The sequence below is a fragment of the Clarias gariepinus genome, chromosome 3, assembly GCF_024256425.1.
Source record: "Clarias gariepinus isolate MV-2021 ecotype Netherlands chromosome 3, CGAR_prim_01v2, whole genome shotgun sequence".
NCBI classification, from domain to species: domain Eukaryota; kingdom Metazoa; phylum Chordata; class Actinopteri; order Siluriformes; family Clariidae; genus Clarias; species Clarias gariepinus.
This window is the reverse complement of record NC_071102.1, coordinates 13,413,624-13,432,164: the sequence shown is the minus strand read 5'-3', so window position 1 is coordinate 13,432,164 and position 18,541 is coordinate 13,413,624. Positions and strand designations below refer to the sequence as shown.

Sequence of the window (18,541 nt, the reverse complement as noted above, 5' to 3'; positions counted from 1 at the left end):
CGATACGTGCGGCGCTTTTGTTTTTCTGAGCTGTTTGACTGATTAGGATGCAATTTTGCTTCTTGCTCAAGTGGAAACTACACCGAGATTCAGGGATGAATGGGTTTGTTTTTTTCCTTCTGTAAAGTCAGAAAGAAAGAGTTCCATATATAAGATCTGTATATTAAACATGCGCAAATATTAAATTAAATTGCCATCCCACCTTATTTGGATTTAATTGGCTGTTTTTATCATTATATTACATTCAAATGTTACTTGATCTGGTAAATGTAAGACACAAAACACTGTGTGTGTGGAGGCGGGCGGGGGGGTGAAAAAAATATTAACAAATAAATAACTGAAAACAAGGTGCTAAGAGCAGTGTGTCACAGGTTTAGGAAAAGTGCAATCCTTGCAAACAGGGCTATAAATGCAGAATTTAAATCCAGTACAAATATTACAGATTTATTTACTTTGTTGTAGGCACATTGCATTTTGAAGAATTACCGCAGTGCTAAAAAAAAAGAGAGAAGAAAAAGAAACAAAATGTTGGTTATAATGGAAAATTAACAGCTTCTTCAATAATAATAATAATATAGGTTTCAATAATTCTGCAACTGATACCTGCTTCATGTCTAAAACACTGGCCTCTCAGGAACTCCATTAACAGCCCAAACATGTTGAAATGGTTTTTGAGCGAGGACAGGACTGTACGGGGGTGTGACAGTGACTCCCAGCCGAGTTTCTTTAATGTGCAATGATTGTGTGTGGAGTTCCCAAAGACTGATGCGTCTCGTCCGCAAGTTCTCAGTTGATTTTTTTTTTCCCAAGGATCAGGCGTTCCATTTTCTGAATGTTTCAGTGCATAAAAATCACATGATCACCTTCTTTTAAACTCTAATTAGATTAAATTTTCTTTGCAGAATTTGTTTATCTGTTAATCGTCTCTTTCATTTTGACCCTGACTCTTTTTCAGTTGTTCTAACGATCCCTAGTCATGTGACTAACTGTTTTTTTTTTCTTTTTTCTTTTTTTGTTCTATCAATAGTGGACTAACATTAGTACAATAGTGGACTAACAGCAACAACATTTAATCCATGCATTAATACATCCATACATTTAATCCATACATTCAAAAATTATTAATTGGTTGTGATCCTTGAATGTATAAAGTGAATACATCTTTAAAGTACATGAATATTGAATACATTTTTAACTCATTTCACCGAAACAAGATTGTGATAAGTGTCACATAAACAGGCTTTTGGTTTGCTTTTTTTTCCCTTTAGTAAAGGGATATTCTTGTTCGCGGTGATCAAAGATTCGCTACAGAAGTAGTAGGCTGGGAAAAAAAAGGGATATTCCTTTAAGACCGAACACGTTTCTGTTCTAAAGCTTTAGATTCCATATTAAACTGGAGTAATGCATTCAAGGGAAGACAAGGTCAATAAGTATTTGATCATCCTGTGGTTTTGCAAGTTCTCTTACTTAGAAATCATGGAGGGGTCTACAATTTTCAGCATAGGTGCATTTCCACTGTGAGGGTCAGAATCTAAAAAGGAAAAATCACATTGTATGAGTTTTTAACTATTTATTTGTGAATTACTGTGTCAAATAAGTATTTGATTACTTGCTTTTCAGCCAGATTTCTGACCCTCAAAGACCTGTTATCTTGCTTTTAAATAGTCCATATGCTTCTTATGTAGCCACTCCTTGGTTTTCCTGGCTGTGTGCTTTGGGTCATTGTCATGTTGGAAGACCCAGCCACGACCCATCTTTAATGCTCTGACTGAGGGAAGAAGGTTTTTGCCCAATATGTCACAATACATGGCCCTGTTCATCCTCTCCTTAATGCAGTGCAGTCGTCCTGTCCCCTGTGCAGAAAAACACCCCCAGAGCATGATGCTTCCAGCCCCATGCTTCACTGTAGGTATGGTATTATTGGGATGATACTCATCATTCTCCTTCTTCCAAACACCGCGAATGGAGTTAAGACCAAAAAGTTTTACTTTGGTCTCATCTGACCACAGGACTTTCTCCCATGACTCCTCTGGATCATCCAGATGGTCCCTGGCAAACTTCAGACGGGCCCCCACATGAGCTGACTTAAGCAGGGAAACCTTCTGTGCTACAGTATGCAAGATTTTAAACCATGAAGTCTTAGTGTATTACTGATGGTAGCCTTGGAAACGATGGTCCCAGCTCTCTTCACGGCATTGACCAGCTCCTCCGGTGTAGTTCTGGGCTGATTCTTCACCATTCTTAGCATCATTGATACCCCATGTATCTACTTAGACTTTGGCTGATTGTGGGGTGCACAGGTGTCTTTATGACAGCTAACGACCTCAAACAGGTACTAATTTAGAATCATGAGCAGAGTGTAGCTGGACTATTTAAAAGCGAAATAACTGGTCTTTAAGGGTCAGAAATCTGGGTGATAAGCAACTGATCAAATACTTATGTGACAGTAATTTACAAATAAATTGTTAAAAAATCATACAATGTGATTTTCCCAGATTTTTCTTTTTAGATTCTGTCTCTCACAGTGGAAATGCACCTATGCTGAAAATTGTAGACCCTCCATGATTTATAAGTCAGAGAACTTGGAAAATCACAGGGTGATCAAATACTTATTGACCTCACTCTCAACACACACACACACACACACACAGAGTTAGCCAAAAAAATGCATAAATATGTATATTTATATATGTGTGTGTATTATCTAAAAATATTTGGATAGGTTTTTTAAAATGAAATATATAATATTTTTTATGATATAAAAATAATATATTTCTAAAAATTTTCCTGAAGTGTGTATAAATTTTTTTTGGCTGACTCTGTGTATGGTGGTGTGAGAAGGAACGCTTTTTCAGTAGACTTTCCGATAATTGGCATGTTGAAAATTGCTGTATAACTTGAAATAATTAGAGTACTTTTTTAAGTCAGTTTTTAGGGTTATGGAGGTTTCGCATGGACACGGTTATGTTAATGAATAATGTAGACAATCAGGAAATCTATTAACCCCGAGAAATGGAGACGGATGGAGAGAGACAAAGGCGAGGTGAAACGAGAGGAGAGAAGAAGTTGGGAATGAGTTAAAGCTAATAAAAGTGTGTGTGCTGTGTATGGAGAGGGGGTGGATGGGTAGTGTGGAGAGTGTGGGGGGCTGGGGGGGCGAGACAGAGGGACTGATAAGGGAGCGGAGGCATTGAAGCAGGAAATAATGAAATGGAGAGAGTGAGGAGGAGGGAAGGCTGGAAGAAGGCAGCCTCCTTGGGGGGGTTGGGGGAGATGGAGGAGGAGAATCTGTCGTTCACCTTCAATTAATTCACACTTTTCTCCCACAGCGGCGTGGAGGTGCAGCCAGCCGTGCAGCCTCGCTCTGCGACTGACTAACTGTGTGTGTGTGTGTGTGTGTGCGTGTGCGCGTGTGCGCGTGTGTGCGTGTGTGTGTGAGAAAGAACAAAGTACATATGAATGCAGATCATATTTGGTGTCTGTTTATAATGATTGTAGCTTGTGTGTGTGTGTGTGTGTGTTTTATGGAATTTATACACGCATCCATGTTACCAGTTATCCATTACTTATATGATAAAATTTCATGCTTATTATACTTTAAGCAAGATTGTTATATCAACACCGCATCCGTTCATTCAGTCCATCCTTCCTGACAACAGGATAAATCATGTGATCAGCTTCGTGTCTCCATCTTTCCGTCTTCATGGTGCGATTACATCAACATGGATCGTTGGAGCGCTCAGCTTTTTCTTGGGTGTTTTAGTCATCCTTGTTGGTGTTACTGAAAAAATACTGTATATATGATAAACTCACATCTGTCGCACCTCTGTCGCACCGCTAATGCATAGTGTAATTTGCACAACCAGTAGGATGGATTTTAAATAGAAAATTATTGTGAGTCACGTATAAAGATCTGGGTCTCGATAATTTTTGCCTGTTCTTTTTAGCAGTTGCTTAAGCTCTCCCGGGTTAGATAGACAACTATTATTGTAATTGTTATTATTATTTTTCTGTCACCTGTTTTTGCTCTCAGCCTTGACAAGTTTTACATAACTCAATGCTCCCGCCACTATGCTTCACTGTGGTTGCAACTGCCAATCAAAAGTTTGCTTCTACTTCTAATTCCATGCTCTTTCCTGATTTTTATTTCTTTATACACTGTAAAACAGCGGCGAATGCATCCAAATTTTGCAATAATATCTTCTTTGAACGGTTGATATTGAGACGTGGCTGCCTCTTATGCTCTATAAAGCCTTTATAACGGCTCTTATCTGAGGTGATGTGTGTTAATTGGTGATTTCTGAGGCTGGTAACCCTAAATAAACTTCTCCACTAAAGAAGAGGTCAATTTTGTTCTTGCTTTCCTGGGAAGATTTTCATGAGAGCCAGTTTCATCCTGGTCCTTAATGGGTTTCGCAACTACACTTGAAAATACTGTTCTTGCAAGAAGTATTCCAGTACAGTAAGGTTGTTACTTAAATACCTAATGTGTTATTTCATAGTTTGGAAATCTACAGTTTTTTTTCTTGAATGTAGAAAATAAATCACCAAAAACACAAGGTGTGTCCAAGCCTTTAATTGGTACTGTGCAGTATATGATACAGGATATGACCTCTCTCTCTCTCTCTCTCTCTCTCTCCCTCTCTCTCTCAGGTATGGGAGCGATTGCTGAGTTCCCAGTCTCCAATGGTGACAGTGTTCATGGCTGTTCCCACCATCTACTCTAAACTAATCCAACACTACAACCAGCATTTCACACACCCACATGTATGGGACTTCATCAGGGCTGTGTGTAAACAGAGGATCCGGTAATACACACACACACACACACACACACACACACACACACACATATACACACACACACACACACACACACACACACACACACATATACACACACACACACACACACATATATACACACACACACACACATATATACACACTCTCTCTCTCTCTCTCACACACACACACACACACACACACACACACACACACACACACACACACACACACTATTGTAACAGTTCAGGATGTAACCCCGAAACTTTGCCTGCTTGGGGGAAAAACAAAATCAATATACAGGTTAATTTGGTGTGAAAGTGGAGTTAATTTGTGTGTGTGTGTATGTGTGTGTGTGTGTGTGTGTGTGTTTTGGGGGGGGGGGGGGGTAATTTTACATTACATTTATACTACCTTTAAAATGGTAGATCAGCCTTGTTTGGTTTTTGTCCTGTTAGTGTTTGTATAGTGCAGAGCCGAAATATTTACATTGTATGATCCGCATGTTAGTGTCTTTAAACAGGATGAACAGCAGTTACATGACATAAGGTTTTGCTATGTAAATAAATGATGAAGCAACTATAGTTTGACAGAATTTTTTTTTATATTAAAATATTATTATTACTATTATTAATAAATTACTGTTTCAGACTTATGTAAAAATAATAATTCTCAGTTTACAGTAACTGTATGTTCCTTCAGAAAAATCCTGCCTATCATGCAAACGCCATATTTATCAGTAATTACTGTACATCACTATCGACTGTTTGAGCCCGCCTCAGTTATAAACAGCCTGATCCGGATGAAAGCGCTCAGGAAATTGATATTGATTTGTATTACATTTATCTTTACCAGCTCCGTACACTTCTTGTGTCACTTTATGATATTGCTGCTCTGCCCCCTAAACCCTAAGCTACAGTACACTGCCAAAGTATAACCTATTGTATATACTGTATAGGAAACACTGATCTAGGATAATAGGATAACAGTAACACATATAGTAAGGGAATATATTAACTTTTGGAAAGCCCTAGCCCCTTTGGGGGGAAACGACTACTTTGAGGCATTTCCTTCTTTTAAACACTTTTTTGAAAAATGCATTTTTTGTTTTAGTGATAATCAGCCAGAAAACGACAGTGGTGTTATATTCTGCTTGATAAAAAAAAAAAGGGACAGTATTTTTTCCTTTGATCGCCATTATGATGCATGGTGTGTGTGTGGGGGGGGATGTGATCTTCTATCACCCACATGAGGTCTGGTTCCTCTTATTGTCATCTCAGGGAGTTTACCATGCCACTACTGCCCTCTGCTTGCTTATAAGGGACAATCTAATAATTATGTTTTTTACATAGTATCTTAAGTTTATTTCCATATTTTTTGTTACATAAAGCTGCTTTGCGACAATGACCATTGTTAAGACTGAACTATAAATAAAACTAAATTGAATTGTATTGGGCGACACGGTGATGTAGTGGTTAGCACTGTCGCCTTGCACCTGCAGGGTCTGGGTTCAATTCCCATCTCTGTGTGCATGGAATTTGCATATTTTCCCTGTGCTTGGTGGGTTTCCTCTGGGTACTCCAGGTTTCCTCCCACCGTCCAAAGACTTGTAGATTAGGCTAATTGGCGTTCCCAAACTGCCCACAGTGTGTGAATGACGGTGTAAGTGTGTATGTGTGTGTGCCCTGCGATGGATTGGCACCCTGTTCAGGGTGTACCCTGAGTCATGCCCTAAGTCTCCTGGGATAGCCTCCAGGTCCCCGCTACCCTGAAAACAGGATAAAGCGGTATAGACGATGAGTGAGTGAATTGAATTGAATGTGTGAAAATGAACCACCTTTTTCATATTCATGAGAGAAAAAACTCCATAGATGTGATAACCTGGTCATTCAGTACATTCAGGTCATCTGCTCATATTTTATTGCCACATAACGAGTCTAGACCTGACCAACTGTGAAACAACACCAGATCTTAACACTGCCTTCAGAGGCTTGTACAGTGGACACTATAGATGATGGTGCATGCTTCATGTGCTTCCCGTCTTACCCTGACGTACCAATTACTCTGGACCAGGATCAATCTAGAAGCATCACATCGCATGACCTTGTTCTATTGCACCAAAGTCCAACCTTTATGCTTAAACATTTTTTTCCTATTATTAATAAATAGTTTTTTTTATGGACACACAGCTGTTTAGTCCCAATCCTTGCCACGATTTGCATCATAGCTTTCACTATTAAACATAGCTATAAATCTTTTACAATGCAACTTAACCAAGCGTTTAAGTGAGCTCCGATCAAGGTCATTCATGATTTTTATGCTTTCTGATGATGGCTCAGTGCTATCTTTTCAGGTTGTAATAATGTGTTGGACCAGTTCTTAACCCATTTCTAGTAATTTCAGCTGTTTTTCTGGTTTTATTTTGACCTTTTTAATCAGTGGCTTTTATTAGGCAGACAGGCAGTATGTGTGTATATATATATATATATATATATATATATATATATATATATATATATATATATTTTTTTTTTTTTTTTTTAACTGTACATTAAGTTCTCATTAGTCTTGACCCTTAGACCAGGATCTGTAAACGGTCATGATTCATATCTCATCATGATTAATAAGCCATAAGCGGTTGGCTTTTACAGAGCAGCTCCCAACCATCATCTAACCACAATAGTAAACTCTCTCTCTCTCTCTCTCTCTCTCTCTCTCCCTCTCTCTCTCTCTCTCTCTCTCAGTGGGTCAAGTAGCTTCGATCTGAACACAAGCGTAATGATTTTTATTCCATCTCATTTTATTCCAAGATTTGATATCCATCAAAGATCTGATTTCTCATTACACTAAAAGTCTGAAATGATTACTCACCAAAAGAAAAAAAAATGCTTTCTTGGACCAAAGACTAAAATCAATAAGAAAGTTGATGATGCAGCCAAACAGTAAGACTGATTATTATTTTGTTTAAAGATTTGTTCTCAGTGCAGCTGCAACCGTACTGTCACACTAGCCAGCAAGATTATTGCTTTTTTTTGTTTTTAATTTGATTAATATTGAAAAAAAAACACAGGAAAAGATATTCACAATTAGATTTTAGAAACAGTAACCATTTTGTGCTGAAGGATTGGTTCGAGGAGTTTACTCAATAGATTATCTGAATGTTTGTGGCTTTACTGTCTTATAACTTATTTGCATGAAATTCAATGCTTGATATTCATTACGGACTGTTGTTCCAGCACCAATGTAAATCATTATTTAACAAAAAGTTATTGCTTCCATAGTAATAACTCCAGTACTAATTCTTCCAATTCTAAAGTACTAATTAAAACATGTATGATACTCATATGAATCCAACAGTATACAGTGATGTTCAAAAGTTAGTACCTTCTCTTTTAAATCTATAATAAAAATCTAACTGTGCTGTCATGGACTTATACATGATCGCTAGGGTCTAAGATGTAATTTCTTGTGTTTTTGTTTTGTTTTTTGTTGTTTTTTTGCATTTCCCTGAGCATTGTACAGTCCGACCTTGAGGAGAAAGTGCTGGGATGTCCACTCCTGGTCAGTTGTTTGGATATGGTTTTGTAACCCTGTGTTTCTAAGACCTTTGCTTATGTCTTTTCTTCTTGGCAAAAAGTACTTGTTTTTAGTTGTCTCACAATTTTTTGTTAGTCTCACTAATATTTCTTTATAGTTAGGATAGCCAGCATACTGATATGCTGTACCTTCTACAATACACTAAACAGTACAATACACTTTAAAGCTTCAATTTTTGAAAGATAATAAACCCACCTGAAGCTGTTTCACTGTACTCTACGTTAGTTGTGTTAAAAGCTCGTTTCTTTTCATTTTTATTGCAGCTTGATGGTGTCGGGTTCAGCTGCTCTCCCTCAACCCGTTCCGGAGCATCAGAAAAAGATCATTGCCTTATACTATGACTAACTATGATTGGATGATTTGTTTTATTGTTTTTATACATTAAAAATACAGAATCAATTGAGGGAGTACTAATTTTTTAACATGACTTTAGTTACTCCGCTGAATCGAAGCATAATAATAAAAATGTATTGCTGTTAAAAAAAATTTTTTAGTATTTAGTAAGGAGACCAGGTTTGAACCAGGTTTGCACACTATGTGTTTTTCAGATTTTAATATAAGAGTTTACACACCGATCAGCCATAAACTTAAAACTCAAAATATTAAGCCCCTTAAATTCTGTTGGGGCATGACATCTGGGGGTGTGCTGTGGTCTCTGGCAACAGGGTGTTAGCAGCAGATCCTTTGGGTGCTGTGGGTTACGGAATGAGGCCTCCATGGATCGGACTTGTTTGTCCAGCAACCTTCCTTGCATTTTCAATCAGATTGAGATTTGGGGAATTTGGAAGCCAGATCAACAACCTTGGGCTTTTTGCCTGCTTAGCCCCATACACAGCATGCTGTGGTCCACTTGTTTCTGTAATACATTTCTATCATGGCCAGCATTAACTATCTTTGGCATTTGCCCTGCATTGGCTTTGTGTAAATAATTATTAATAATAAAACTAAACAAACAGCTGATGATTGTAGATAATTAAAGTTGTTTATTCCTTACCTAATGACTCACTCCGCTTGGATAACCAGTGAGCTACCGATATGCTGAACTTCCTCATATTACACTAAATAGTACAATAGCCTATAAAGCTTGAATTCCTGAAGGATAATAAACCCACTGTATTTTACTTTGCGTTAGTGGTGTTTAAAGCTCATTTCTGTTTAATCTTATTGCAGCTTGATGGTGTCGGGTTCAGCTGCACTCCCCCAACCGGTTCTGGAGCGTTGGAAAGAGATCACAGGTCATGTACTTCTGGAGCGTTACGGTATGACCGAGATCGGCATGGCGCTGTCCAACCCGCTGAACGGACTGCGAGTCCCTGGTAATTACAACACGTAACACTGTGGCTGAGATTGAAATGTACACAGATTATATTTAGATGGTCAATTTTGAATTCAGAATAGGTTCACTCTTGTTAAACTATTTAGATGAAGTTACAACCGTTAAATGGTCTTAAGTTGATGAAATTCTTAAAATATAGCACAGATTTGGCGCATACATATTCTGCAAATACTTGTATTTTGCCTCTCCTTTGGTGAATTACCGTCGTACTGTACAGGTGCCTGGAGCTAAAGATTGTCACCTTGTAATGAAATACAACATTTAAACAATCACCAAGTCAAACAAGTTACACAGCATTTAATTTTTATCTTATTTAATCGAAAATCTTATTGATTTGAATCTAGAATTGAACCTACAATTCAGAACTCTATTAGTGATTGCTTTTAAAACCTACAATTCAGAACTCTATTAGTGATTGCTTTTAAAATGAAGATATAAGGTAACTGTAGCTTACATGTAGAAAAAGAGTTGAATCCCACGCATAACATGGGTAACTCAAACTATATACTGTACATATATATATACTGTATATTGCTTAGAACTGGCAGATATATCTTTATATATATATATATATATATATATATATATATATATATATATATATATATATAAATATATATATATATATATATATATATATATATATATATATATAAATACAATATAATTGAGTTTTAATTAGATTACTTTAATTAATAAGAGTTGTGATCGTTATTGCACAATTTGGTGTTTATCCGTGTAAATTAATTAGCTTTATTTATTTGTTCGCTGTGTTAGCTGTGTAACTCCAGAACAAATCTACAGACTCAAGCTACTCTGTGGTGATTTAATGATCATTTCATTTTCGTCTTGTTTGTCTAATTGATAGACTCTGTCCTAATGTACAACAATAACTCTCTGAACTCTTACAATAACTCTATTATTAACTCTTAGTTTTATACCTGACACTTTTTTTTTGTTAGCTTGAGATCTTTTTTGTTTCTCCTACTATATTTTTGACAAGTGCAGTCTACAAATAACAGTAATTCCTCCAGGATTGATTGTATGCTGCGCTGCACTGTCGTGCGTCAGGCTCCCGTTTCAGCGTTCTTTGTCTGACTTACTCGGGTCTTTTGGTACCAAACAAATGAGACGCGCTGTCCTTTTGAAAAATGCGTAACGCTGACAATGGCATGACAGCCGAAAGAAACCGAGTGCTTCCCAAAGGCTTCTTGGATACTAGAGGTCTCTTTTTCTCTCTGATGTAGATCAAGACGGAATTGGCTGCTTCTGCTTGTTCTGCACTCGACGCTATCAAAGCGGTTAAGTGGGTTGTGTGGAATCTAGCTAGCTTTGTTTTTGTTTTTTTTTTATTTTACTTTAAAGTGGCGGCTGTCGTTGGTGATGTTAAAGCGTAGCCGTGTTTGTTTGCAAAACGCTGATCGGGTACGTTATACTGCTGCTGCTGGTGTCTTAGTATTAATTAGGTTGAAAAAATATCAGTAAGAACTACATGACAGATTCTTTTCTCTTGCTAATAAAAAAATAACATTACTACACTCAAACGATTTTCTCTTTTTAAGTAAAGTTGTAGTCTACAAATATCTAAAAAAAAAAGTTACTATTGATACGATAAATATACCATTTTTTGTTTCGTTTAACTTACTATTGATTTGGGGTAAATTAGTCTCTAATTAATCAGTAGTTATTTTGTTTCATTTTAATAATGTAATAGATTCAGGCCATGTTAATTTTTTTTTTCTCCTGGCTTATCGAGGAAACTTGTTTCTCCTTCAAGCTATTCTTTTTCACACAGGCGACAGTAAGGTGTCCTTCTAGGTTCTATTCTAGGCTCTCCAGATTTCTCAATAATTGTTGCTGCTATTAGATTTAAAGTAGAGAAGAGTTTTTAAATAAACATTTTAAGCTATAACACGCCCCAATCAGTATGCTCAGATTCACTTAAGTTTAAGGTTCACTTTAATGCAGCAAGATTCTAAAGTAGTATACAAAAATAAATATAATAGAAATGCTAGCTGTATGGGTGACTTCAAATCCAGATAAAAAAATAAAAGTGTGTAGTATTAGTTGTTTATTCCATTTGTACTAATAATTTTCTCTATAACTATTATCTTATTCAGTAAGTCAAAAAGTATAACTGATTATAATTTATTTATTATAGTTTAAACATGAGTGCAAAAAATGGTTTGTTGCAATTATGGTCTTAAAATCACAAGAATTTAAGCCAATTCTACAGTCGCTGCACTTTCAATATGGATTTTAGCAGGAATTTGTTTTAAATTTTTCGACGAGTTTTTAAACCGACCTTGGTTTATTCCTTGTTTCGTTTTCTCCATCTCTGACTCTCTCAATCTCTTTCGCTCTCACTCCCTCCCTCCCTCCCTCCCCATTACACCCCATGGGCATCTCTGACTGCAGGAGTGTATGAGGGGCTTTGAATAAAACATGACCTGTTTTACTCCGAGCCCTACACACTCACACTCACACAACCGCACACACACAGACATGCCTATACTCATGCTATATAGACACAGGACGTGAGATATGATAATGTGATGCCCATTTTGTTATATATTACAGTCTCCATACATTTTCGTCACATATTGCAATTCTAACACTCACCAACTCTAGGAAATTGTTGAACTCTCTTTAGAATTTAGGTTTTGTAGACAATACAAGATGGTCTAAAAAAAACAACAATATATATATACTCATAGTGGTGTGAAAAACTATTTGCCCCCTTTCTGATTTCTTATTCTTTTGCATGTTTGTCACACTCAAATGTTTCTGCTCATCAAAAACCGTTAACTATTAGTCAAAGATAACATAACTGAACACAAAATGCAGTTTTTAAATGAAGGTTTACGTTATTAAGGGAAAAAAAAAACCTCCAAATCTACATGGCCCTGTGTGAAAAAGTGATTGCCCCCCTTGTTAAAAAATAACTTAACTGTGGTTTATCACACCTGAGTTCAATTTCTGTAGTCACCCCCAGGCCTGATTACTGCCACACCTGTTTCAATCAAGAAATCACTTAAATAGGAGCTACCTGACACAGAGAAGTAGACCAAAAGCACCTCAAAAGCTAGACATCATGCCAAGATCCAAAGAAATTCAGGAACAAATGAGAACAAAAGTAATTGAGATCAATCAGTCTGGTAAAGGTTATAAAGCCATTTCTAAAGCTTTGGGACTCCAGCAAACCACAGTGAGAGCCATTATCCACAAATGGCAAAAACATGGAACAGTGGTGAACCTTCCCAGGAGTGGCCGGCCGGCCAAAATTACCCCAAGAGCGCAGAGACAACTCATCCGAGAGGCCACAAAAGACCCCAGGACAACATCTAAAGAACTGCAGGCCTCACTTGCCTGAATTAAGGTCAGTGTTCACGACTCCACCATAAGAAAGAGACAGGGCAAAAACGGCCTGCATGGCAGATTTCCAAGGCGCAAACCACTTTTAAGCAAAAAGAACATCAAGGCTTGTGTCAATTTTGCTAAAAAAACATCTCAATGATTGCCAAGACTTTTGGGAAAATATCTTGTGGACCGACGAGACAAAAGTTGAACTATTTGGAAGGTGCGTGTCCCGTTACATCTGGCGTAAAAGTAACACAGCATTTCAGAAAAAGAACATCATACCAACAGTAAAATATGGTGGTGGTAGTGTGATGGTCTGGGGTTGTTTGGTGTGATGGTCTACTGTCTACCAAAAAATCCTGGGGGAGAATGTCCGGCCATCTGTTCGTCAACTCAAGCTGAAGCGATCTTGGGTGCTGCAGCAGGACAATGACATATAATGATATATATAATGTGTACGTGATGTTTTGCTGGCACCTGCGCTTTCTTTCTCTCTTTTTCTCTCTTCTTTATTTTTATTATTTTCAACACTGTACATTAATATTAAAAACATCTAAACTATAAATTAACCCAGAATATATTTTAGATTGTCCAAAGTACCTATATTTATATTGGCACACTCATGACATGCTGTCTTTAGATTGACAAGGTAGTCACCTGGACATCAATAGCCCTGTTATTGCTATTACAATTCGCAAGAACTTTGAATGTGTCCTCCACCAAAACCATTAGACGCTATAATGAAACTGGATTTCATGAGGACCTTCCCAGGAAAAGAAGGCCAAGAGCTATCTCTGCTGCAGAGGATAAGTTTATTAGAATGCCCAGCCTCAGAAACCATAGATTTACAGCACCTCAGATAAAGCCCACATAAACACTTCTAAGAGTTCTAGAGGCAAGAGTCAGGTCCTCATGCTTGAATTGCGGCAAAGTAGCCATTACTTCAGAAGAATAACATGCAGAAGAGACCTTTTTGGGCCAAGAAACACAAGGAATTCAGATCCGATCAGTGGAAAACTGTCCTTCGGGGGGTGATGAGATTTTTTTTCCTAACCACCATGTCTTTATTAGACATAAAGAGGATGAACAGACGTCTGTTCCCATTGTAAAGCATGGAGGAAAAGATGTGATGCTGTGTGGGTGCTTTGCTGGTGACACTGTTGGTGACTTAGTCAATATTAAAGACACACTTAACCAGCATCGCTACCACATCATTTTGCAGGGACATTGGATGCTTTCAGATTTGGTTTGCACTTAATGGGACCAGCATTTGTTTTCCAACAGGACATGGACCCCAAACATACATCTAGGTTATGTAAGAGCTATTTGTCCAAGAAGGAGTGTGATGGAGTGCTACATTACATGGCTTTACAATTACCCAATATAAATCCATTTAAGATGGGTTGGGATGTGACAAGCAGCCATCAACTTCTCAAGATCTCTGGGACCTACATTAAAATAGTTGGTAAACCATTCCAGGTCATGCGGCTGACTGAGAGAATGGCAAAAGTGTGCAAAGCTGTCATCAAAACATAAAACGTTGCAAACAATAAAAATAAAGAAAGAAACTAATTTGACTAAATTGACTAAGAACGTGTGTCCAACCTTTCGACTGGTACTATCTATCCATCTAGAAATATGGATATATAGGCAGTTAGATGGATAGAGGACTTGTCTTGTAAGCTCTGCTTCTTTAACCGTTTCGGGACACATTTATACTTGGCGAAATTTGTTCTCCCTTCCGGTGTTTCATTTCTGCGCTGCAACTGCTCTCCTGAGATAAAGTCTATTCCATTTTAGGATAGCATAACAACTTTATATAAGTCTTTACAGAATTATTGCACGTGGTCTTCCGAGATAAAGGCAATCCCGTAATTCAGACGTGCAACATTTTGTAAAACATGATGCTGTCTTTGAGCGAGGAATGTAACACATATACATCAATAACATAAATTGTGATCATAGCAGAACCATTGACTGGTGTTTAACATGTATTAATATGATTTTATATATATATATATATATATATATATATATACACATGAACTCTCAGTGCATACAGGATGTCTTGTAGAGAATCTGGTTTTATTAAGAGCTGGTTATAAAAATGGCTACAGATACCAATATTTAAAATGCTGAATAATCAGCTTGCTTTAAAACCTTGTGCATTAATGTTATATCGAACCTTTTTTTAAAAAAACACGGTTTCAAATACTGAGAGTGCACCTTTTTCAAATCTCTTTCACTCTTTTTCTTTATTCCCACTTTCTCACACACCCCAGATTTGATGTCTTACTTGCCCTTTGTGATTTGTGAGAAATGTGACAAGCCGCATCTCTGTCTTAATAACTTTGAGAGAGAGAAAAGAGAGACCAGATTACTGCTGTTGATTATTATGCAACTATATCATGATCCTGATAATATTTAAGATCTTTAACTAGATATTATACAATGGGATTGTTTTTTATTGCATCATACCCATGTAAAGACTTTAAAAATGAACTCTTAATTAAATAAAAAACAAACATTTTAACGGCACCCAAAACAAACCGTATTACAGGCATCTTTTTCCGGATTTCTGTGCGTTAGGGTTTTCTGTAGATCTTCGCTCGAAGAACAGCGTGCATTAAATGTAACACCGTCTGGGAAAGAAGTGAGGGTGTAAGATTGCTTTAGTGCAGCTCTAAAGGGATTCTGGAAACTGGATGATTGAGAAGAGAGAACGGGCTTTTATTCCCTTGTCGCAGCCGAGACTCTGAGGATGAGGACACGTCAGCCATGATCCCAAAAACAACACATCATCCCTACATGTGCGGGAGAGAGAAAGAGAGAGAGAGAGAGACCGAGAGAAAGGAACTTTGTTGCATGAAAGATGATTAGAGGGAGAGTTACTGTATCAGAAGCTGCAGGAGCTCACTTTAATAAATCTGCCTCATGAAATAGATCACTGATTAATTTTACATACAGTACTGTGCAAAAAGTCTCGATTTCTTCATATTAAATTCAATAATGTAGTTTAAATGAAAAAAATGGGAACAAATGATTTCCTGTGACAGGCTGAAAAGTGTTTAAAGATACAATTTATAAATTGGTTGTTTATGTAACCACGTCAGCAGCAACCTCATTTCCCCTCTCGTCTGTTTCAAGCACTCAGCATTCAGCATCACCAGTTTATTAATTACTGGAATGATCAGAAATATGCTGTATTCTGATCTGCAGGTAGTTGATAAGTAGACTGCACAGTAAGGACACGCTTTAAAATAAACTGCAGCGCAGACTGCAGCAATGTGAAATCTATTACTTTTCCAGCGATATCCTGTATGTAAATGCCGATCCGAATTTTATTATCTGAATTTGTGATGGTGAAAAATAATGAATGCGGTATTTTTAACCCTTGCTTGAATAACATTTCCATTTCAAACATACAGCCACAATAAATTGCAGTGCCAACATTGTAACATTGTAAATGCTGTAAGGATTTTTTCAATACAGATCAAATTGCAATGCAGAAAGATTCAAACATTTGATTTTATATTGGCACATTCTTCTGTAACTGCTTAGGGACTAGAATGAAAATGAGAGCCAAAAAAGGTATTCCTCAAGACAACATTAAAAATACAAGAATATCTGGCTCTTCGGAAACAAAATATAAAGAAATGAGAGAGGCAGAGTACTATATTTATTTATTAGATGTAGATAACATGAGTTTTAAAGGAAAATCAGTAAGCATTAGGGTACTTTTTTTAGTTTAGAAGTAATCAGCTTGAACACTGATAATTGGGGGCATTAAACTATGATGTGCTGTGGTTTCAGCCTGACACAAGTGCACTCTTTAATGTTTATGCATTAAAGTTGCAATCATGATTCTCACTGAATTGTTTCTTAAAGATTTAACTAGTCCCCCAGGACACATTCATGGCCATGACTAGGAATCTGAATCCATAATAATTAGTGACTACTGACTCTTTCACTTGACTCTCTTTAGAAGTATTGTTCCTATTAATTCCCTCCACAGAGATAAAATAAAACCTAAACCGGTCAGGAGTAGTTTAGTGGTTAAGGCATGGTTTGGAAGGTCCGAGGTTTAAACCCCACAACCACCAAGTTGTATCTGTTGGATCCTAAGCAAGGGCCTTAATCCTCAACTGCTCAGATGTATAATGAGATAAAAATATAAGTCGCTCTGGATAAGGGAATCTGCCAAATGCCTAGATGTAAATAATGAAGTATCCAGTCAATAGAACCAGCTGAACAACGTATGAGTCAAAGGGACAAAAAAGTCACCGTTTCAGAAAGATCAAATTATTGAGCTGCATGAAGCAAAGAAAGCAACTAATACGATTTGAAATGACTGGAACTGGGTTACAAATTCTTGAATTTGTTATCAAAACCTGTACTTATAGGGCTGAACTGTCAACTTTGTCAGCAACGTTATGTGGCAATAAAATGAAGTCAGCTAACGACCTGAATGTACCGAATGACCATATTATCACATCTATGGGGTGTTTCTTCCCTGATGGCAGAGGGCTCAAATTGTGAAAAAAGTGGTTCTGTGAGCATGAGAAGTCATTTTCACCACATTGTGTGCTGTAATCAAAGTTAAAGGTGACTGAATTTAATGGTAAAGTATATGACTGTTTCTTCTTCCTAGTCAGTGTATAAGGGCTGTAAAGGTGCGAAATAAATACAGTGTACAAAACAAGACAGATTGCCCAAGAATAATTCATGCAAATTTATGCGATGTGTGCAAAAAATCACATGATCGCCATTTTTCAAACCGCCGTTCTCTGTGAATTCTAATTAAAAAGGGTTTGGTGCTTTACTTTACATATCGCCTTTGTTGAATTTGTTCTTGTTTGCTTGCGTCTTTTTTTTTTCTCTCTGTGCCAGCGATGTCTCTTTATTAAATAATATAAAGATCTGTAATCATGTGACTAAATATGCAAGCTTTAGAAATCTTCCTGAAAGTTTGCATATTAAAAAGACTTTTTTATTTGTATGTTACACAACATGTTTTAATTAACGACATATTTTAATAGTGTTAAATTTCACTGCCCATTACTTAAATTAAATTGAATTTAATCATCCATTATCAGGTAATTGATGGAACCATGAATTCCAGAAAATCCTAAAGGAGAATATCTGGCCATCAGTTTGTGACCTCGAGCTCAAGCGTACTTGGGTTATACACCAGTACAATTGTGTAAAACTAGTTAGTCCACCTCTGAAGGGCTCAAAACAAAAATGAAGGTTTTGGCTTGGCCTAGTCAAAGTCCAGGAAAGTTGGGATGCTGTGGCACGACCTTAAACAGACCGTCCAAAGTGAAAATCCTCCAATGTGGCTGAAATAAAACAATTCTGCAAAGAAGAGTGGGCCAAAACTCCTCTTCAGCGATGTGAAAGACTCATTGCCAGTTATCCCAAAAGCTTGATTGCACCTGTGGGACGACCAGTTAATAAATT

At 37.1% G+C, this 18,541-nt stretch overlaps 1 protein-coding gene across 1 annotated transcript in view; it reads left to right on the top strand.

Moving 5' to 3' along the window:
• The window catches only part of acsf3 (acyl-CoA synthetase family member 3), a 57,427-nt gene that overhangs the window by 8,921 nt on the left and 29,965 nt on the right, over nt 1–18,541 (top strand). Inside the window, exons 4-5 of the mRNA XM_053493325.1 lie at nt 4,654–4,808; nt 9,553–9,698. Coding sequence (XP_053349300.1) covers nt 4,654–4,808; nt 9,553–9,698 — 301 coding nt within the window. The remainder of the gene's footprint in view (nt 1–4,653; nt 4,809–9,552; nt 9,699–18,541) is intronic.